This window comes from Falco punctatus (genome assembly GCF_963210335.1).
Source record: "Falco punctatus genome assembly, chromosome: 1".
Taxonomy (NCBI): domain Eukaryota; kingdom Metazoa; phylum Chordata; class Aves; order Falconiformes; family Falconidae; genus Falco; species Falco punctatus.
This window is the reverse complement of record NC_137580.1, coordinates 92477347-92499138: the sequence shown is the minus strand read 5'-3', so window position 1 is coordinate 92499138 and position 21792 is coordinate 92477347. Positions and strand designations below refer to the sequence as shown.

At 60.7% G+C, this 21792-nt stretch overlaps 1 protein-coding gene across 2 annotated transcripts; it reads right to left on the bottom strand.

The window, feature by feature from the left end:
• Positions 1-17: 17 nt before the first annotated feature.
• Positions 18-21706, bottom strand: CABP7 (calcium binding protein 7). 2 transcript variants are annotated; one of them, XM_080366544.1, is made up of 5 exons: positions 11839-21706; positions 8114-8257; positions 6681-6793; positions 6054-6207; positions 18-5923 (listed from the first exon to the last, which is right to left on the bottom strand). In XM_080366544.1, exons 1-5 carry the CDS (start codon positions 11945-11947, stop codon positions 5796-5798), a joined length of 648 nt encoding a protein of 215 aa, XP_080222670.1. In that variant the 5' UTR covers positions 11948-21706; the 3' UTR covers positions 18-5795. The 2 variants fall into 2 exon arrangements, with proteins under 2 accessions (XP_080222670.1, XP_080222669.1); XM_080366543.1 differs by lacking the exon at positions 18-5923 and having other exon boundaries at positions 6060-6793.
• Positions 21707-21792: the final 86 nt, after the last annotated feature.

Here is a 21792-nt window from a genome sequence, read left to right as displayed (position 1 = left end):
CTGGAACAGGGATCTGCACTCAGCAGGGCTCCAGCCCTGCGCAGAGGGGCTGTCTGCTGTTGTCTGGGGCAGGATGTGTCCCCTCGGACTGCTGCTGGCTGTGCTGTGCCCTGCGCTGCCCGCTCTCAGCGCAGCTCTGCGGCTGGGCTCGATGCGGCTGGTCCAGGCCAGGGAAGGAAGCTTTTAAAATTGATCTTTAATATTTCCTCCAGTGTTTATGACTTATGTTCGCTTCTGAATTCAGCGTGTAAAACTGCTTCGGTTCAGGCGCCAAAGCTCCTAATGAAGAGCTCGGGGAGCACCTGTAAGCCTCCTGCTCGCACTGTGCTGAAGGTGAGAAGCAGGGAGGAAAAAATATCCCGAGGTTTCTCCTTCTCCAGGAAACTAAATAAATGGTGAGGCCCGCGGGGCCGATACCGCCGTGGGAGCTGCTGGCTGGGCGTGTGTGCTGGGGCGAGGAAGGCTCCAGCTTCTCTTCGCTGCCCTGGAAGGGCCACCCTGGAGAAGACACTAGGGGTGCTTTTTAGGGTGCAGCTTTGGTGTGGCCAACCCAGCCCAGGCAGAGGCAGCTGAGCCTGGCCACGTGGCTGCCGCACTGTGAGTTTTACAGTCACCTCGGCAGGAAAAGAGAGGATGAACGAGGCCCTTGGCTTCTCGGGAAGGCGGGTGGGTGCTCCAGCTTCACGGCAGAGCTGCTGGGGATCCCGGCCAGCAGGGTCCTGGGAGAGCAGCTCTCTGGCAGCCGGTCCATCCAGGATGGCTGCACCCACTGCCAGTGCATTTCAGGTTTGGCCACGGACGGAGGCGGTAGGTCCAGATTCATGAAGAGCGCAGGCAGGAGCCAGCTGCCTTTGGCCAAACCTCGCCTGGATCAGGCCAGCGCTCAGCTGCCCAGGGCAGGGCAGGGCTCCCACCTCGGGGCATGCGGGCAGATGGTCACCGGGAGCCTTGACATGAGCAGGGGCTGGATGTGACCGCGGCGCGGCTGGGTGCTGGGCTGCGTGAGCCCGGCTGCAGCGGGGAAAACAGCCTTGGCCAGAGGCTGGTGGAGCTTTAAGCCAATCTGAAGGGTGGTTTTATCCTTCCTGGTGTGACGGTGGTTGCTCTGCTGAGCTCTGTGCTCGCTGGTCTTTGGGGAGGGGATGTGGCATCAGCCCCGTGGCCCAGCCTGGCCCAGCCCGGCCTCCCCTTGCAGGAGCCAGCGCATGCAGGTAAGCGAGCACCCACGTGGCACCTATTTGAGGGTAAATCAGTGTCTCCTGGGGGAAGGGGACGCCAGCCCTGAATGCAGAGGTTGCACAGCTGCAGGAGGCCAAATGGTGGGGAGGGGAACCCCCAAAGGGGCTGTGGGATGCTCGGGAGCGGGGGTGCCAGCTGCCGGGCTGCTCTCTCCAACCTGCTTTGATGTGTATCCCTGCGGAGCAGGGGGAGAGCCCCGGGGAGCTGGGGGCTGCCAGGAGGGGCTCAGCCCATCACCCCCACCGCTCCGCTGACTTCAAAGGGCAACAAACGGCTTCGCTACAAGCCTGAGTTCGCAGCGGTGGCAGCCAGGCCACGTGCGTGGGCACATTCCTAACGAGGCCACGGCTGCCACCGCCGCTGCCGGCGGAGGCAAATCAAAGACCAACCGCTCTCATCTCTCCCGCGGATGTTTTGAGGACGGTGGCGAAGCATGTGCCGCCTGTTTTGCAATCAGCCATCAAAATATTTTGCAGTTCCTCAGCCGTGTTTGGAGATGCGCTTTCATCAGCCCCCAGGTCCCATCCCTGCTAGATGTGCTCCAGTCCTGGTGTGGTTTGGAGCATCCCTGGGAGGGTGGCTGGTCCGGGAGGTGTTGCTTTACCCAACAGTCACAACAACACTTCACGGCTCCGAAACTGCTCCCCAGCTCCAGCTGAAGTTCGGTAGAGAAGCACGTCTCCAGCCGAGCAGGCTGGAGTACCAGGAGCTCCCTGGGCAAGCTGCAAAACCAAACTGTAAATGAAAATTACAGTGTAAAACACAAACACAGCTGCAGCTGCTCCACGCTCTTCCTTGCTCCCAAAGAGATGAGCTGCTCGTGAAGCAGAAACTCCCAATAAATCCTGAAAGCCGAGAGCAGGAGCATTCCCTGCCAAGCACCACCCTGGCCAGGGGAGGCTGAGAACGGCTGGTGAGGGGGGTTGATTAAATTGGGTTTTCCTGCAAAAGCTTATGTGATCTCTGGCAGTCGGGGCCAAGCTGAACATCACTCACAGGGTGTTGTGTATTCGTGGAGCTGGTAACTTCCAGGTACTTGTAGGAGCCTGTAAATTACAGGTTTTTATGTGGGTGTATTTTATAGCGTGGTGTCAGGAGATGTAATGATGGCATGTATCACTGCCGGGGATGGGGCGCAGCTGGTGTGGGCTTAACCGGGGAAAAAGGCTGGTTGCAAAGAGCTGCAGCAGGGAGGAAAATGCCAAAGCGGGACAGGGCTCTCGGCTCCTTCCCTTGCTCCCACACAGCCCCAGGGGATGGCTGGTACCCGGCTCCCAAAGGATGCTGCAGGGATGCGCAGAGCCCCGCGGGGCTTAGCATCCCCCGTGGGTCCCAGGTGCCCCGGGGTGGGCAGTGAGGAGCTGCGGCCCGTTAGTGATGGCACGAGCCAAAGTGCCTTTTATAGAGCAAGAGCAGGAGTAATTTATCGGGAAGCTTTTAGGGAAATGAGCCGCTTCTGGGCCCCTGCCAAGGCGCAGCCCCGCTGGGCTCTGCCCGGTGTCCTCTGGCAGCTCTTGCTGGGAGAAGAGGCGGGGGGGGGCAGGGACAGGGATGTGAAGAGGAATGGGAATGGCCACGGGGATGGGGACAGGATGGGGGTGGAGATGGGAACAGGGATAGGGAAAGGGACAGGGATGGAAATAAGGATGGGAATGGGGACAGGGATGGAGATGGGGACAGGGATGGGGATGGAGATGGGGACAGGGGTGAGGATCCCACACTGCCTGCAGCACCAGAAAGACAAATAACCTTTTCCAGCTCCCTCCTCCAAAGCTCTTCTCAGCATGTGGCAACCTCAGCCTCACAAGCCCCAGCGGTTTTGCTCTGTTCGACACAGGGTCCCTCTCCCCCACAGCAGCCCTGCACATCCCCATCACCTCCCCTCGGCCCGCTGCAGCGCTGGCATAGAAAGATTTTTCCCTTTCCTAGCGAGCATTTAATTCAATTAGCGAGGAGCATCGCTGCCTCACCGCAGCCGCAGCGAGCCATCCCTGGCTGCGGCAGGGCAGTGCGAGGCCGGCATGTGTGGCCAGGACCCCCAGGACCCCCAGGACTCCCAGGACCCCGTGCTGCCCGCCTGCTCCCCAGCCAGCAGCTCCCAGCGCCCAACCCGCCTCAAGAAACCCATTTCTCCCACTTCCCATTAAAATTAATTGAGCAGCTTTGACAAGCTGAGCTTGGGGGATGACATTACTCCTTTTGTCTAATTTTTCTTTCCTGTTACTGTATTTTCTAGCAAATTAAATTGTCCTCTTTTTCTTTTTTGCCCCCCCTATGTTTATTCACAATGTCTATAACAGACCTGGTTAAAAATATATAAATACACACACATCTCTGAGGCCACGTGGCTTCCTTTGGAAATGCCAGTTTATAAAAAATCAAAACTTTCTGCCGGGAGATGGATGAAATTTCATTACGGGCGCGGAGCCTCCCCCACTTTGCGAGGCAGCCGAAATGATTTCATTGCCATGGAGCACTTCCCATTTTCATTTCTCATTTGGACGTTCGGTTCAATTTGTTTGATAAATTATACAAGATAAAAAAAAAAATACAACCCCAACCCCAAACCCCAAATCAATAAAATGCAGCCAGTTCCTCCTGGCATCCCAAAAATGCGCTGTCCCCCCTGCTCAGTGCCGGGAGAGGCTTGTCTGGAGGGTGGGAATTCCCATGCACACACAAGGAAATGTATTTTCCCCTTGTGGGGGTCCAACAGGGCTCCAGGGAAGTGAAGGCTCCAGCCCCAGCCCTGATGCCCCGGGGATGGTCTCCTCCAGCCCTGTTCCCACGGTGGGGGGACACCCCTTCAGCACTGCCCGTGACGAGGGCAGCATCTTTGCCCAATACACTGATGGCACCGAGCTCTTCCCCTGGTTTATTTATTATTTTAATTTGTTTGCCATTAAAAATGCATCGCTCGGGGGCTCGGGGAGGGCCATCCATTAGGCAGGCAGGGCCCCCCCCGAGCACACGCAGGCACGATGGCCACCGTGGTGTGTATGAGCATGGCCGTTTTCCCATTAGCAGGATGGCATCGCTCAGTGCGGGGGGGAATTACACCCGGGGCCAGACCCCACCGCGGTGTAAATCAAGAGTAACCAGAGTGCTCCCCTCCCTGCCAGCCTTGGGGCAGGATTTGTGGGGAAGGTAACCCCCCCCAGAGCATCTCTGAGCCCCCCATGTTGTGGGCCACAACCTGACTCCCCCCGGCTTTGCCGTTAAGCCAGGTGAAGCGTGGTCTCTCCATCAAGGCACTTTGTAAGGCAAGTGGTCTTAAAACATTCATCAAACACCAACATAAAATATCAGGGCACGGAGAGGAGGAGAGGGGAGTAAAGCTGCTTGGCACCTGCACCAATCCACCGGAGAGGGCAGGATCCACATCAGGCCCCACGGCTGGACCGGGGTGGGGGACACGGCGGTGTGACCCCTGCCCAGTGCTGGCCGGAGCTGCCAAGAAGGAGCCAGGTCCGTGCTGGCCCCAGATTTGGGGATGCTCCAGCTCCCCGGGATGCTGGCAAGCCACGACCCCTCCATAGACCCTCCTTTGCCAGAACCACACTCTGGCAGCGGCTCAGCAGCACCCATGAGTGGTCCCATGGCTCTACACCCACCTGGCACCCACCCCCTTACCCCTGCCCCCCCGCACCCCCGCTGCATGCCCCCCACATGGCCAGGAGCCCCAGCAGCCTACAGCACTTCAGAAATCCGTTTTATTTCAGATCGGAAACAACCAACCAGGAAGAAAGAAAAAAAAAAAAAACCAAAACAAAAACCCAACCCAAACCCCAAACCAACTCCAAAGAATGAGAAACAGCCCCAAATCTGAACCAGTCCAGTGCCCAGGTGGGTGCTACATACAGGCTGGGGGGGCTTGGGGGTGTGCAGGGTGGGTGGCCCTGGCCGGCGCGGGCTCCCCAGCCTTGGGATCGCTCCAGCTCCTCCGAAGGGGCTCGGATCAAAGTGCATCAAGCAGGAGGTCAGCATCATCCCCCCGTCTGGCAGGTGGGGAAACCGAGGCACGGCACGGGGCCGGGGTGGGGGGCGAGGCAGGGGGGGAGTGAAATCCAGCCCTTGGCAGCCAAGTCCATGCAAACGCTCCCATCTCTAGAAATCACCTCAGGCGCGTGTATTGCTTAGGGGATGATTTGGTTTTTATCGTAAATATAGAGCTATAGACGCTAGTATCGGTGTATCCAACGGGATCCTACGCTCGGGGGGCTATCCACCCCAGCGCGAGGAGGGGGCGGCACACGGGGCTCCATGCACGTTACATGCATTTACGGGTTTGGTTTTTTTCTGGCGAGGGCTTTTTTTTTCATTCGTGTTTGTGTGTCTTTATCAAAGTTTCCATGTTCTGCAAACAGCCATGCGCTCACATTGTCCCAGGACAGCGGGGACCCGGCGCGGGTCGTCCCCCTCGGGTTTGCCCCCCTCCCAGGGGGGTTTCCGTGTCTGATTCAAATATGGGTGTATATATATATATCTATCTATACTCCTCGCTACAGGTGTGGCTCCCCGTCGGTGGCCGGCGGCAGGTGCTGGGGGCAGCCCCGCTACTTCATGCCACTGCGCAGCACCTGGTTGGCGGCAATGAGCATCACGCTGATGATGAAGGCAATGGCGAAGGCGCAGATGAGGCTCTTGCGCACGCAGGTCTGCCGGATCTGCTGGCTGGAGCAGGCTGCGGGGAGAGCCAGGGGGTTACCCCAATGCTCCCCTTCCCCCCTGCCCCAACCCCGAGTACCCGGTGCCATCCCAGTGATGGCGGGGCTGGGGGAGGTATTTGGCATCCCTGGGCAGCCGGCACTCACTCTCCACGTCGACGGGGCACTCCTCGGCTGTGCCCATGTGGCTCTCCTCCTCCGTCATGATGATGTTCTCGATGTCCTTCATGGAGAGGTGCTCGCAGAAGGTGTCGTACAGCAGCCGCTTCAGCTCGTCCACTGTCAGCTTCTGCATGTCGCACTGCGGGGAGCGGGCAGGGGGCTCGGGCAGGGGCTGACCCCATGGTCAAAGGGGTACAGTGCTGCTGGGGGGGTCCCCCCGGCACTCTTGGGTGCTGTATTTTGGACGGACCCTCCCCCATTTTTGGCAGGGAAAGGTCTGGTGTCCTGCCGGTTCCCTGGCAGAGCGGGGCTGGCTGCTCCTGCAAGGGGCACCCAGTGGGTGCTTGTGCCAGCCACCACCCCATGCCATGGCAGGGAGGGATGGTGTACCCCAACCCTGACCCTGACCCTTACACTAACCCTAACCCTAAATCTGACCCTCACCCTCACCCTGACCCCGACCCCAACCCCAACCCTAACCCTTAAACCTATTCTGACTCTGACCCCAACCCTAACCCCAGTCCCAACCTTGACCCTGACCCCTTGCTGCCAGTGGTCTGGGTGTGGGGGCCAGGGGTGCTGCCCCCCAGGGAGGAGGGGGTCCCCCCCTACCTTCCAGAAGACGGTGTCAAAGTCCGTGCCGTGGAATTTCTCCGGGATGCCCGAGGTGGACAGCTTGGGCCCCAATAACGTCACGAACTCCTCAAAGTCCACCTGTCCATCGCCTGTGGGACACAGAGGTGGCTGTCACCCCCTGCCCAGCCATGGGAGCACGAGTGACACTCCCACCCCCCACCCAGAAGGGTCCCCGTGGGGCAGCTTGGAGCGAGACACCCTGCCTGGACCCAGTGATGCTCAGCTGTACCCCGCTCCTGGGCAGCCCGGGGAGGTCCTGCTCCAAGCTTTAGCGTTTTTTTCTGGTGGGAACCTCCTCCTGGGCTTGGCATTGCCTGTGGGGACCCTGCTCCTGGGCACAGCACCTGGGGGGCTCAGGCAGTGCCCAGAGCCCCCATCCCTAATATCCACCTGCAATGGCCCAGAGCAGCAGCCAGTATTACAGGAGCCTGGGGTCTTGTACTTCACCAGCCAGGGAACCCCACACTGAGTGGGGACCCCCAATACCAGCTGGGACCCTGTGGGTGGTCAGGGACCACCAAAACCAGTTGGGGATCTCAACACCAGCTGGGGACCTCCAGCAAAGTTAGGGCCCCCCCAACACTGGCCAGAATGGCCAACACTGGCTGGGGTCCCCAGTGCCAGCTGGGACCTCCAATGCCATCTGGGGACATCCAACACCACCCAGGACCCCAAACACCAGCTGGAACCACAGCTCCAGCTGGGACCCCAACACCACTTGGGGACCCCCATGGTGGCCATGACACCGGGGGGTTGCTGGGACAGGGGACAGGGTGCCGCCAGGCTGGCCGTGTCCTGCGGCTGCGGAAGATGCTGGTGTCGGGGCTGTCAGGCCAGCACTAACAATGAGTAATGAAGGGAGCAGCAGCTTGGCAGTGCTGCCGGAAAGGCTTTTAAATGGGGGGAAAAAAAAGGAAACCAATAAATTAACAAGCTCTTTAAGGTCCCGATCAGTGCAGGAGCTACAGGGACAGGCTAACAGTGGCAGTCAGTGCTGCAGGCGCACGGGCAGACCGGCCTGCCAGCATGGCCTGGGGTGCAGGATCCAGCCCAGTGTGTAGGATCCAACCAGGGTGTAGGATCCATCCCCAGCATCCTGGTCCCAGCAGGTTTGGCAAGCCAGAAGAGGTGCTGTTCCCGCCTGCAAGCGCTCCAGGATCATTAAATCCTCCTAAATGAAGCTGCAGTGGTGATGATGATGATGATGGGTGTGTGGGAGGCTCTGGGCATGAGGCAGAGCCTGGATCAGGCCCTCCTGGCATGTTGCATCCCACATCGGGTCTGGCAGCCACCAGCCAGTGGGGTGGAAATGGGGCAAACTGGGTGTTTCATCAAAGGGGAGGGCAGGAGATCCCTGTCACTATCCCCATCCCTGTCCCCGTCCCCGTCCCAGGGCACCGGGGTCCTACCGTCCATGTCGAGGCGCTGGATGATGACTTCCAGCTCCACCTCATTGGGCATGTAGCCCAGGGAGCGCATGGCCGTGCCCAGCTCCTGCTTGGAGATGAAGCCATTGCCATCCCGGTCAAACACCTTGAAGGCTTCGCGGATCTCTGCGGGGGGAGCAGGGATGAGTCCGGCCACCCTGGCCCTGGCACCCCCCAGCCCCTGTCCCCACAGGTGGATCACCCATCCCTCCAGCCATAGTGGGGTCCCCCTTACAGAGGGGAAACTGAGGCATGGCACGAGGGGTGCCACCCCTGCAGGGATCAGAGCCTCCCCCAAGCAACACTGTGTCTGTGTGTGTGCACCAGGAGGGGTGTGCGAGGCAGTGCACACACCCACCCCCCACCCTTGCTGCCTTCTGCAGCCAAAACCCCATCATCCTGCCCAAAACACCTTCCCTGGGAACTCCTGAGCTCAGGGTGTCCGCCAGGTGGGGGCTGCGGCTGGGGAGACCCCCCCCCCCAACGCTGCAGCATCGAGCTGGGAGCATCCCGTACCCTGCGCCCCGGGTGCTGGCACAGGGAGGGTGCTGGGTACCAGGTGTGCTAGCACCCGTGTCTCCCCTGGGGACTTCACACGCATCCTGGGGCGATGGGGTGGGTGCCGCAGTTGTGCTGCGCTTCAGCCAAAAAATACTTGCTGGGGTTGTTTCGGTGTTCAGCCCTCTCCCATGCAGAGGAAGATGGAACAGAGAGGAGCAGAAACAGGGAAAATTTGGGGTTTCTGGCTCAAAATGAGCCCCTGGAAGTGGGGAAGATCCCTGTGGGCTGTCAGGGAGAGGCTGTGCTGAGCTTAGAGGGCAGCGGGGAAACTGAGGCACGGTGCTTGCCACCCCGTGTGGCTATCGCCCACCCAAAAGCCTCGCGGTGCCCGTCGGCTCCATCCCACCTCCCGCTGTGCTCGGAGCTTTCCTCCTTTGGGGGGCGCTTCTGCCTTTTGGATGCCCCCCAACAAGTGGAGCTGCAACCAGGCTGATGGGGAAGAAGGGACCAGGTGGACTTGTGTCTGGAACGCCAGGAAGCCGGGCCGGGATGCTGGTGCCCTCTTCCTTTGCCAGGCAGCAGCATCAGCGTGCAGGTCTTTGCCAGCTGCCGGAGGGCTCCGTGGTGGAGCAGCCAGGCAGGAGAAACAGGGGCTGAGAACTGAGCTTTTGGGGGCAAAACCCCACCTAGGGTTGTACTATTGATGCCCAGCGCTTGGGGACCTCCCTGCCAGATCGTGGCCCACGAGTGACGTCTTCCAAGGTGTTTTGGGGGAGTTTTGGGCGTTCTGGCCTGCCAGCACAATGGCTGAGCTTCTCCACGCCTGGCATCTGTGCCTGGGCAGCGCGGCGCTCCTGGCTGCCCTCGAGCTCACGGGGAGCCCCTCTCCGGTCCAGGCACCTCCAAAATTCACCCTTCAAGGCTGCTCACCCCAGACTGCCCAAAGGTGATTCCCTGTTACCCAGCTCAGGGTGCTGGTGGAAAGGCAAGGACATGTCCAATGGCCAAATCAGGGTCCCAGCAGGGTGCCCCCTCCCAAAGCTGGGGCACCCCAACCCTCCCCAGCTGAGCCAGCAGCACCCTGCCCTGGTTTGCACCCTGCATCTTCTCAGCCCCAGTGCAGAGCCACGAGGGGCAGCTGGGGGCCGGCAGGGGGGCAGGAACATCCCCCTAAACCAGGAGGTGGGAGCAGGTGGCAGCATGCCCCCCCCCAGCGGCGCAGGTGTCTGGCGCCTCGTGGGGTCACCTTGGGGCTCCTGCCGCTGCCATCGATCCCTGCGGCCACGTGGCACGGCAGGCGGGCAGCCGCAGGTGGGGTGCTGGGGGGAGCCCTGGGCTGGCAGCACCCCAGGGCCCATCAGCACCCATCGGTGCTGTGCAAGGCTGGGTGTGCTACCACAGTGCCCTGGCACACGTGCACGCACACACAGTGGGTGTGTGCACACACACTGCAGCGAGGCTGTGCACCGACGTGTGTGCACAGGCGTGGGCTGCAGGGAGGCTGTGCACACCCACACCTTGCAGCAATGCTGTACTTGTGTGTGCGTGCATGCACCACCACCTTGCAGCGGCACACTTGTGCATGCACACACACCCACAGACACCTTGCAGCAATGCTGTACTTGTGCGTGCACACACATGGACGCACACACAACCACATTGCAGCACTGCTGTATTTGTGCGTGCACACACAAACACCTTGCAGCGATGTACTTGTGCACGCACACACACAGAGCCACCTTGCAGTGGCGCTGTACTTGTGCAAGCACACACAGACACCTTGCAGTGGTGCCGTACTTGTGCACACGCACACACAGACACCTTGCAGTGGTGCTGTACTTGTGCACGCGCACACACAGACACCTTGCAGTGGTGCTGTACTTGTGCATGCACACAGAGACACCTTGCAGTGATGCTGTACTTGTGCACACACATGTAGACACACACAGACCCACAGTGCAGTGCTGTACTTGTGCATGCACACCCCCCTCTTGCAGTGATGCTGTACTTGTGCACACACACACACACTCTCTGCAGCAGGGCTGTGCATATGAACCCATCCTGCTCTGGCGCCGTACGTGTGTGCACACACCCTGCAGCGAGGCTGTACATGTGCACGCACACGCTGCAGTGATGCTGCCTGTGTGTACACACACCCCCACACACACCCTGCAGTCAGGCCGTGTGTGTACATAAAGCTGCGTGAGCACATGTGCAGTGGGATCGTGCAAAGGTGTGGGTGCACACACTTGTGCACAGACACAGCCCCTGCAGTGAGGCTGTGAACGGGCACGTAAGCGCACACGCACCCAACCTGCAGAGCTGTGTGTGCACACACCCTCGGTGTGAGCCCGTGTCCGTGCCCGCTGGGGGCTTCCAGCCAGGTTTTGGGACCAGAGCCCCCCCAACCCTGGGGTTTCCTACCTCAGTTTCCCCACGGCAAGTCCCCAGGGGCTCCAGGCCTGATGCCCAGCCCCTCCATCCTCCCCCAAAGGCACAGCGGGGCCGTGCATGGGGCCACCCCGTGCCTCAGTTTCCCCTGTGGTGCCGCTTTTAGGGGCAGCGGAGGCGCCGGGGGGGCTGCAGCCCCTTCCTCCCGCCCCCAGCAGAGCGAGGCTCCCCGGGGACACCCCGAGCCGAGCCGGGCCGGCCTGGGGGTACTGGCAGAGCCCGTCCCGCTGCCCTGGCAAACTTTTGGGGTGGAAAAGGCCATTCTGACGGTGTGAGCTGAGCCCGGCCCCGCTCATCGCACGAGTGGGCAAAGCCCGGCCGGCCGCTGCTCCCGGCCGGAGCCTGGTGGCACCGGGACTGCGCGGGGGTGCCATGACCCGGGGTGAGGGGGTGGCACGGGTGACAACCGCCCCCGGGGCCCCCGCGCCGCCAGCCACTGTCATATTATGACAGCGGGGAGGGTGGCCCCGGCACGGCGGGGGGTCCGGCCCGCGACGCCACCGCCGGTCCCTGCTGTGTCATATTGTCATAACGGTGACACCGGGGCCGGGACCCCCACCAGCCCCCCGGCTCTCTCCCACGCTTTCCTTCCCCCCCCCACCCCCCCCCCCCATCCATCCATCCATCCATCCATCCACCCATCTATCCATCCATCCATCCATCCATCCGCATCCCGCTCGCCTTCAGCCCTCCCCGGGCACCGGGGGCCGCGCACCCCCCCGGCCGCGCTGCCCCCCCGCCTCCGGCCCGCTCACCCTCCAGCTCGTCCTCCGGGATCTCCACCGGGTGCTGCTCGGCGAGGATGTTGGGGACGGTGTAGATCCCCCGGTACATCAAAGCCGCCGTCACCGGGTGGAAAGGCATCTTCGGGGCTTCCCAAAAGCCAAAGTTGAAACCCAAATCTCCCCCGGGGGGGGGTCCCCAGCCGGCACCGGGGTAACGCTACAAACAAGTTACCGGTACCCGCCGCCCCCCGCCCGGCACCCACCGGCCAGGGGGGGCCAGGGCGGGCGGTTCTCCCCGTTCTCCGGGGCCGGCGGCGGGACGGGGCTGGCGGCGGAGCCCCTCACCGGGGCGTCAGGGCGCGGGGGGGCTCCGCGCCGGCGGAGGCTGGGGGCGGCCCGCTTCCCCCGCGCACATGCCCGCCCGAAGTGGCAACGGGAGGCGAAAGCATCCAGGCACCGGCTAAATCCCGGCGGCGGCGGCGGCGGCGGGGGGGACGGGGCTGGCCATGCCGCTCCGGGCCCCCCCCTCCGCCAGCCCCGGGCCGCTCACAGCCCCCGGGGGGCCGCTGCCGCCGGGCCACGCTCCCCGGCGGGGCCCGGCATGGCGGGGCCGCGGCCGAGGGCGGCCTCTTCCTCCTCCTCCTCCTCCTCTTTCCCCCTCGCCAAGTGTCCCGGGCAGGGCCGGGCCGGGCTCCGCCGCTGGCTCAGCCCCCGGCGCCGCGCACCCGCCGCCCCCCCGCCGCTGCCGGCAGCCGGAGCATCCTTGGCCGCGGCCCCGGGGAAGCGGCGGCGGAATCCGGGGCGAAGCGGCGGGAACGGGCGGGTTTTGAACGGTCCCGCCTGGCAAATGGGGCTGGGGGCGGGGGGCGGCGGGTGCCTCCCCCCGGGCGGGGGAGCTGCGGCAGGGAGGGTGACACAGCCCCCCCCCGCCCCCCCCCCCTCCCCCCGCTTCCGTCAGCGTCCCAGGCCCGATCCTGCCCCGGCAGGGCTGGGGGGGGCAGGTGCTGCCGGAGGCGCTGGCGAATGCAGCCCCGGTGGGTCCCCGTGGCCCTCCCATGGCCCGGCAGCTGGCACCCCAGGGTCCCCACACGCAGCACCCCATGACCAGGCAGTCGTTACCCCGAGGCCTCACACATGGCACCCCAGGTTGTCACCACCCCAAAGTCTCTGCACAGCACCCTGGGCTGGCACAGCCACCCCCCCAGGGTCCCCACACCCAGCACCCTGCTCCTGGGGTAGGCACCGTCCCAGGGTCCCCGCACACAGCATCCCCGGCTGCTGCACCCTGAGCTCCCTCCACATGGCACCCCGTGCCTGGGCAGCTGTCACCCCAGCGTCCCCCTACTTGGCACCACAGGCTGCCATAACCCTGAGGTCCCCACACACAGCACCCCATGCCCAGGCCATTGTCACCCTGAGGTCCCCACACACAGCACGCACCCCAGGCCATCATCACCCCAAAGCCCCTGCACGCAGCACCCTGGGCCGGGGCAGCCCCGTCACCCTGAGGTCCCCAGGGTGCTGCAGGGTGGCAGGGACACTACTGCCAAACCTCCTGCTCCCACACTGGGGCAAAAATGAGCCATGGAAGAGGAGCAGAGAGGGGCCAGGAGTGAAACCCTCTGTCCCTGTCCCCATTTCCAGTTGCTCCTTGCTTCCCCCCAAGCCTTGATGACATTTTTTGCCTTATTTCTCACTTTGTCATTGATTAATGGCAGCTGGGCTCACACACCAGGGCAGCTCCCCACAGTGCCATGTCCCTGCAGCATCCGTGTCCCCGTGGCCTCCACCACGGTCCCCGGACAAGGATGCTGCCCAGCACCTGGGACCTCTCTCCCAAATCCCACTGTTCACCTTGCCTGGCTTGTCTCCTGGCAGACCCCAGCCTGTTGGGAGATGGGGGTCACAGTGTCCCCCGTGCCTGAGTGGCATCTCTGTGGCTGGGCACGGTGGCTTGGGCAGGTCACCAAAGCCCTGCTCCTGCCGGAGGCTGCCTTTGGAGGTGCTGTGGCAGGAGGGCAGGGGGCAGGGGCAAGAGGGAAAACGTTCCCAGAGCCATTACAGGGTGGGAAAGGGGAAGGGGGAGGGCCGGCACCTCTCAGGTGCTCATCAAACACCAAGGATGCTCGATGGGGAAACTGAGGCACAGCTGGACAGGCTCGAGATGTGCTTCTTGTGCTGGGACTGTCACAAGAACCCCTATATAACAGGGTTCCTGCTGTTAAATTATTGCTGTTAAATTCCTGCTGTTCCTTCATTAAAACCCCCTCAGCATCCCGAGCCACCCCGGCCACGTGCTCAGCCTCAGCACTTGCCTTACTCAGCTCAACACCGCCGGGAATCTGGGGGCAGGCGGCAGCTCCAACCTGCCCCTGCCCTACATCTCCCACCTCCCACAGGAGCATCAGCCAGGATCCCACACCGAGGCTCCCCAAAACCCACCACCCTTCCGTGGCCGCCTCTCGGCAGTGCTGCCTGTGCAGCCTCCGGATGATTTTAACCAGCTGGGGTCCCCTTTAAGCTATTTTTTAGCTGGGAGAATTTTCCTTCTCCGGCAGCGGAAAACCACCACGGCCACACTCCCGAGCTGGGGAATTTCAGTGCTGATCGAATCCCTGATGCTGCAGCGCAGCGTGTTGGCTCCCAGGGCAGGATCCTTCCTCCCAGGATGTCACAGCTCGGGGGTGGCTTTTTCCAGCTTTGATAAAACTTCATCCCGCACCAGGGCTGGGGATGGTGCTGTGGCACATGGACCTGCTCCCCAGGGGAGTCCCCAGTGTCTAATACTGTGGTTGAGCTCACAGCACAGCACTGAGGGGGAGGATGCTGATAATAAGAAGTTACTTTTTGGGGAGAAAGAAACCCCAAAAGACAAAGCAGCCTAATTGAAAATCTCCTCCTTTTCTCTTAGAGGATCAATTTGCTCCTCAATGTTAACGAAGTTGCCCTCCCAATTAATTCTCGCTTTGCCCACCGGAGGTCTCAGGGTGGAAACTCATTAATTTCTCACCACCCAAACCCTGGCAGGAATAATACTGCAAATTTCTGGGCTTTCACCCCCAAAATCCCCGCAGGAATTCTCTGTGCTCCGCAGCAACAGGGACCTGTCGGAGCATCCTTCCCTGCAGATGGAGGAGGCAGCCGGTCCATCCTGGCGCCTGCTGCTCCATCCCTGGGGACAGAGGGCGTGAGCATGTGGTGGTACACAGGGGGAAAATGAGAATTAAACAACAGCTTAACTGCACTTGAAGTCGTGATTAGTTTTTTGTTCATTAGGGATCACTGGTGGAGAGCTCTCAGTGCTCAGCTGGAGATCCCCATCCTGCTCAGCTGCACCACTCTCTTCCTCACGGGATGAAGGCTGGGACCTTCCCCCAGGACAACCTGTGCCATCACCCACCGCTCTGCCCCACAGCCCCTTTGTTTCAATTTCCTCACTTATTTTGGGGTGAGAAGCTCTGAACTGGTTTCCTTAGACCTCAGACCTGAGATGATGGGGTGGAGGCAGCGGCACCCCCAAACCCCAGGGATTTCAGTTTAAAATCCCAGCCACAGCCAGGTGATTTATGTGTTTCCCACACTGCTGGGACATTGCAAATGTTCCTTTCCATAATTTCTCCACTACTTTATTAGTGATTCCTCTTCACAATTCTCCCTTTATTTTATTAGGGACTCAGGCCAGCCTTGCCAGCAGGTCAATGCCACCTTTCCCAACCAAGCCTTCACCCCTCCTGCAATGGCAGCACCTTCCCGACACTCCTGGGTGGTACCCTAATTAGCTGATCCCACTAATGAGGTGGGAGAAGCGTGATTCAGGCCTGGCATTTTCCATCTTACTTGTTGCTTTACAAGGATCTTGCCCTCAAGAGCACTTGCTCCCAGGTTCACATCCCAACATCAATGTCTTTATTTCTCTCAGGAAGATTGGGGGGGGGGGGGAATTAAAAGGAATAAAGTCATGCTGGCATGGAGATGGTGCTGATTTATCTTTAATTTAATCTTCTCCTCCTCATTTATTACTGTGCCTGCTCACGCAGCCTCCCCTGGCAGGGCTGAGCTGCCCTGCTCACTCCCTGCTGTCCCTCTGCCCAGCAGAGGCTCCGTGCTGGAGCCTCTCCCTGCCCTGAGCGTATCCTGCCTGCTCCATCCATCCAGGTGTTTGCAAGTCTGGTCTCGACCCACATCCCTGACTAAAATTCCCCATGGTCCTTGCGGAGGAGAGATGGGAAGGGGATGGGAAGGGGATGGATGAGGATGAAGATTGGGATGGGGATGGGAGGAGATGGGGATGAGGATGGGTATTGGGATGAGGATGAGGAATGGGATGTGAATGGGATGGAGATGAGGATGGGATAGGGATGGGGACAAGGATCCCTCACAGGGATGGGAAGGCTCACGGGAACATGGAAAGCTGGCAGATATGGGGATGGGATGGTGCAAAACTGGGCTGGGTGCCCTCCAATCCCCCAGGGCAACCCCGCAGATAACCCACCCCAGGGCAACGTGAGGATGCTGGGGTGGGGACAGCACCACATCGTCCTCCGAGATACAACATCACTCAGACTGAGCACAGGGAGGGGACATGAGCAGGCCAGGGTGGCTGTTGTGTCATTTTAAAGTCACTCGCTGGCACCGAGCCCTCAGAGGCACTGGAGGCATCAATCTCCCAGGGCCGTTGCTGTCAGCTGGGTATTTAGTGAAATGTTTCTTAAATGAACGCTTGATGGAAGAAGAGGGATGGCTGCAACGTATCGAGCCGCAAGGTTATCCCTGCCGCCGCACTGGCTGCCAGCTCCCAGCGCCTGCTGTTACCCCTGGGAGGGAGGGCTGGGATAACCCCCCAGGGGGGCTTCGGGAGCTGCTGCCCAGCGCAGTTGTGGCTGTTCCCGTGCTGGGATGCATTTCAGAGCAAATCACGCCCATGATGGGGGAAACACCAGGCAAAGCTCCAGGCAGCTGGTGCAGTTGGGGAGGGAAGGGAGAATGGGAAAGGCTTTGAGAGCTCCATTTAATTTGGGTTCTCAAGGGGGAAAATAGCCGCTCCGTGGGAGGAGGCAAGATTTCTTAGGAGAAATTTTTCTTTATGAAAACTGGGAAAAACTGAAATGAGCCTGTTCTTAGCATCCCTCCAAGTGGATGCAGCCCAGGATGCCGAGGGCAGTGGCAACTCCACTTGCTCCCACCAGGAGACAGAGCAGGGAAACCACTCCCAGAGATCTCAGCCAAGGATCTTCTTAAACTCATTAACAGCATAAAAAAAAGACCCGCGGGAAGCACAGCCTGCCCAGGAAGGAGTGCGGTAACACAGGGCGGGATCCGCTTTTCAACAGGGGTGCACAAGAGGGGAGCAAAGGCGGTGGCTCTGGCAGAGCCATGCTTGGCCCCACAGGCACCACACAAGGGTGAAGCCATCCCTGGCCCCACCTGGCTGAAGTTCAGCCTATGCCCTCAGTGAAAGCAGCAGGAAGAGGAATAAATTCAACCAAACCCACATCGCAGCACCTGTGCCTCTGTGGTGCGGGTGGGCACTGGTACCAGGTGGGTCACTGGGCACTTTTTTTTCGCCACAGCCAACACTGAAGTCAGAATCCAGAACAAAACCACCGGCTAAGCATTAAGATTGTTTGGAAATGGCTTCCATGCCTCCCTTGCAGCATCCCTACATCTTTTCCTCTCTGTACACATCACCCCAACAATCCTCCCTGCAATGAGTTTTGCCTCCCAGACATGGCTGTGCCGGGCCAGGCTCTGCACCCATCCTGCTGTTGGTGGCCTGGTGACACTGCCAGGAGACACTGGCAATCATCTGTGCCATGCCAGCACAGCAATGTCAGGCAGCGACATCAGCTCCATCTTTCCAGGATGCTGTGACTTGTTGCACTGGGATGTCCCAGTGCCATGATGCCAGGATGTGGTGGTACCCAGTGCCAGGATGTCCTGCACCAAACCACAGCATCCTGCATCCCCTGTGCAGTCCTGTACCCCCCCCCCCCCAAGGTCAGACACCCTATCACATGATCCTGCACCCCATCACATGGTCTTGTACCCTACTACGTGGTCCTGTACCCCGTCTCACAGTCCTGCACCCCACCACAGAGCCCTGCACCCCACCATGTGGTCCTGCACCCCACCACGTGGTCCTGTACCCCACCATCGTCCCACCACATGGTCCCACACCCCACCGCGTGATCCTGTGCTCCCTCACACCTCGCCCAACATCCCCCCGCTCGGTCTGAGCAGCCTCTGGCAATTCATCCTCCGCTTGCACAGAAACCGTGGTGGCTGGAGCAGCTCCACGTGCTTTTTATTTTATAGCATCCATATATCATCCCCTCCCCGGTGCTCTGCTTCAGTGGCTGAGTGTGCATCTCTGGTACCAGCCAGAGGTTTTGGCTTCAGAGCTGTGGCTTCCCCGCCGGCAATCCTCCCTCTTCACCCGTTAAGCCCTAATTAAGCCGACAAGACACACATTCGGCTTTTAATTACAGTTTTGCAGTGGCTGCCCCAGGGGAGGTGCTGGGGCAGGGGTGATGCACTGAGCTCGTCGGGTCCCTGCTGGGCCTGGGCTCAGGTGCCATCCCCTGGCGAGGCTGCCTCTCCCCTCCCTTCTCCCTCGTAATTTCATTTTCCTCCCCCTTTTTCTCCCTGGAAGACAAAGGCCGGGAAGAGGAAAAGGTAGAGGGACGCAGATGTGCCAGCCATCAGCCTGCACTGGCAGTGATGGATGAGGATGGATGAGGATGGCGGGGATGGCGTGGGGATGGCAGCCACCAGCCAAGGAAGGACGAAGGTCCCCATGTCCCTGAGGAGATGCTGTGCCCAAGAAGCAGGACCCCAGCCAGCTTTGACCCCAGGGAGCAGCACTTTACATTGTCATCCTGCAACCTGGACCCAAACCATGTGGGAGCTGAGCACCCATGGGTGCCCCGAGCTCCCCAGGATGACTGAGAGCAGGGGTGGGGTGTCCCATGGTCTGCTCCCCTAGTTCCCACCCTGTGCTGGGTCCTGTTGCTGGTGGGCAGAGGGTGACCCCACAGAGCCACCTGCAGCCCTGGGGTGCCTTGGCCCCCCCAGCTCCAGCCTGCACGCGCGGTGGTCTGCGGCCAGGTGCCCACTGTGCAGTGCCATGCCGTGCCGTGCCACGCTGTGCCATGCCATGCCAGCCTGCATCCACTAAGCGGTGAGTCAGAGCTGGCCCAGCGCTGACTAATGCCTGCGTGCCAGCTCTGAGCGCCCGGCCTGTGTGCCAGGGCACCTGCTGCACCCCAACATCACTGGGGTGCACGAGTGCACTCCTCTGCTTCACTCCCTGTGCTAATACCACCTCCCTGGGCATGCACGCCCTGCGTGCAGATGCCCTTCCCTTGGGCATACACCCTCTTGATGCAAAAGCAGCCCTCGTGCATACACCCTTCCCTTGCACAAGCACACTTCCCCCATGGAAATGCCCTTCCCTTGTGCACACGCTCCCTTAATGCAAAACCATCCTGTGTGCAAATGCAATTCCCTTATGTAGATGCACATTCCATGTGTAAATGCCCTTCCCATGCGCACACACACTTAATGCAAAAGCCTCCCCCGTGCAATTGCTCTTCCCTTGTGCACACATACCCATAGTGCAAAAGTATCCCTCGTGTAAATGCAATTTCCTTATGCAAACACACTGGCCCCGTGGAAACGACCTTCCCTTGTGCACACCCCTCCCTTAATGCAAAAGCATCCTGTGTGCAAATGCAACTCCCTTGTGCAAACGCCCTTCCTTCGTGCACACACGCTCCCTGTACGAGCTCACGCATGCAGAGGCAGCCCAGGCCCCTGCAGCCGGCCCAAGCCCTGCCCAGGGGTTTGCCAGCATCCCCCTTTCTCCCCCATTGCCTGCCCCCCCGCCCCAAGGCACCCAGTGCCACGGCAGCACCCCGGGGGACAGGGAGGCAGCAGCCCGTGTAGGAGCCAGGCAGCCACACCAGCGCCATCCCTGCCTCAGTTTCCCCATCCATCCCCCCTGCCCCCCCAAAGGCCTTTTCCTGATGGGTTTTGCCAGCCAAAGCCCTGCATCTTTTGGGTGGGCACCAAACCAGCCCCCCAAGCTCCCCCAGGCTGCTGGTCCCTGCCTGGACACCCACAGGCATCCTCATCCCCTCCACCTCGGTGGCAGTGGTGACCCCCCATCCACGGGCCCTGTCCTGCCTGCAGCCCCAGCTTCTCAGCGTGTCAGCCTTTTTTTGAGAATCTTTAATTGTCTGTAAGTGAAATGATGTGAGTGGAGGAGCCTTCGGGGACAGGGACACTCACGTGAGCAACAGATCAGCCTTCTCCGAGCATGGACGCGAGCCCATCCCCAGGCCAGCGCCAAAGCCGCCCCCACTGTGCAGGCGCACAGAGAACTGCTGCTGAAACGCCTGTTGCTGCCTCGGGTAGCAAAATTCCCAGATTTACATCCCAAGGAATCCGTGGCAGGAGGAAGGCATCGGGAGAGGTACATGGGAAACTGTTTGATGGGATTTTTTTCCTTGGGCAAAGTCATCTCAAGCCGACCCACACCCGCTCTGCTGCTGCCTCGGCTCTGATGAATTTAATTTTGCTAAAAAGGGAAAAAAAATCAGAATGAGATTTCCTTTGAAAGTGGAGGAATGGTCCATGCTGCGCTGCAGAAGGGCAGACGGGGAGCTGGCTCAGGGCTGCACGCCTGTGATGCTGCCAGTGTGTGAGGCTGCAAGTGTGTGGTGCTGCAAGTGTGAGGCTGTGAGCGTGTAAGCCTGTGAGTGTGCAAGGCTGCAAGTGTGCAATACTGTAGGCACACGAGGCTGCAGGTGTGCAATGCTGTGGGTGCACAGTGCTGTGAGTGTGCACAGGTGCGAGCGTGCAATGTGAGTGAGCGGGGCTGCAGGCTTGCAGTGCTGTGAGTGTGCAAGCTGCCAGCGTGCAATGCTGCAGGTGCGCGGGGCTGCGAGTGCGCAGTGCTGCAAGAGCACGGTGTGGTGAGCGTGCAAGGCTCCTGCTGTGCTCAGCCCCTGTGAGCGGGTCGGGGGCCAGAGGAGACCCCCATGCTGGACCTGCACCAGCTGCACCCAGTGCATCCCCCTGCACTGCTGCCCCCGGCCCTGCAGCCTGGCAGGGCAAAGCCTTTCCAGCTTCGCTTTGGGGCCAGATCCCTCAGGGAGGGCTCTGCCCGTGCCCCACCAGCAGTGCCAGCAGTGCCAGCAGTGCAGGCAGTGCAAGCAGCTGCACTACTGACACTGGCGGCTGCGGGCAGCTCTCCAGCCCTACACGGGAGATCAGGTCACCCACCCTCCTCTTCCCTTGCCCACTGCCTCCCAGCCCCGAAATCCCCCCGTTTCCCCCCACAGCATCCCCTTGCCAAAACCCCCATCCCGGCTCCATCAGTCCTGCTTAAAACAACAGTAAAGGGGGAGAATACCCCCCAGCCCACCTGCCGGGTTCACCTCCCGGGGTTTTACTGCCAGTGAACAGATAAACAAGCACATCCATCACCTGCATCAAGTCGCAGTGGGGCCAGGGGGGCCGGGAGCAGCCCCCCAAGGTCGGGTCTTGCGGTGGTTTGGTGAAATCCCACCGGCAGCCCCGACTCAGGGCCCGCAGCTCAGCTGGGTCCCTGCATCACCAAAGGGGTTTTATCCATAATTAATTAAAAAAATTGAGGTCAATGCAGTGCATTGTTTATTTATTGCAGGCAGGCTGAGATCAGGCAGCGTCGGGCAGAGCCCCAGAAATGGCAAAAACAGGGCTCAGCTCCCCAGGGCGTCCCAAAGCCTGGGAGGGAGAAGGGCACCCTGCTGGAAGCAAGGATGGGGGACCCCCGGAGCGATGGGTACGAGGAAGCCATCCCAGCACATGGAAGCTGCCAGAGGGATCCCAGGACCGCAGCCATCCTCCCCGTTAACCGCACCCCGCACCCCCCCCTCCGCCATTAACTGCAGCAGCAAAGGGCTTCGCGAGGTTTTACCCAAAGAAGAAACACCAACC

What these genes read in the sequence shown, in the direction of transcription:
- CABP7 (XM_080366543.1), bottom strand. Translation starts at nt 11,947, where the DNA reads ATGCCTTTCCACCCGGTGACGGCGGCTTTGATGTACCGGGGGATCTAC. An exon ending in CCCGGAGGACGAGCTGGAGG is followed by an intron (nt 8,258 to 11,838) that starts GTGAGCGGGCCG and finishes CTCCCCCCGCAG; the next exon opens with AGATCCGCGAAGCCTTCAAG. An exon ending in CCAGCGCCTCGACATGGACG is followed by an intron (nt 6,794 to 8,113) that starts GTAGGACCCCGG and finishes TGTGTCCCACAG; the next exon opens with GCGATGGACAGGTGGACTTT.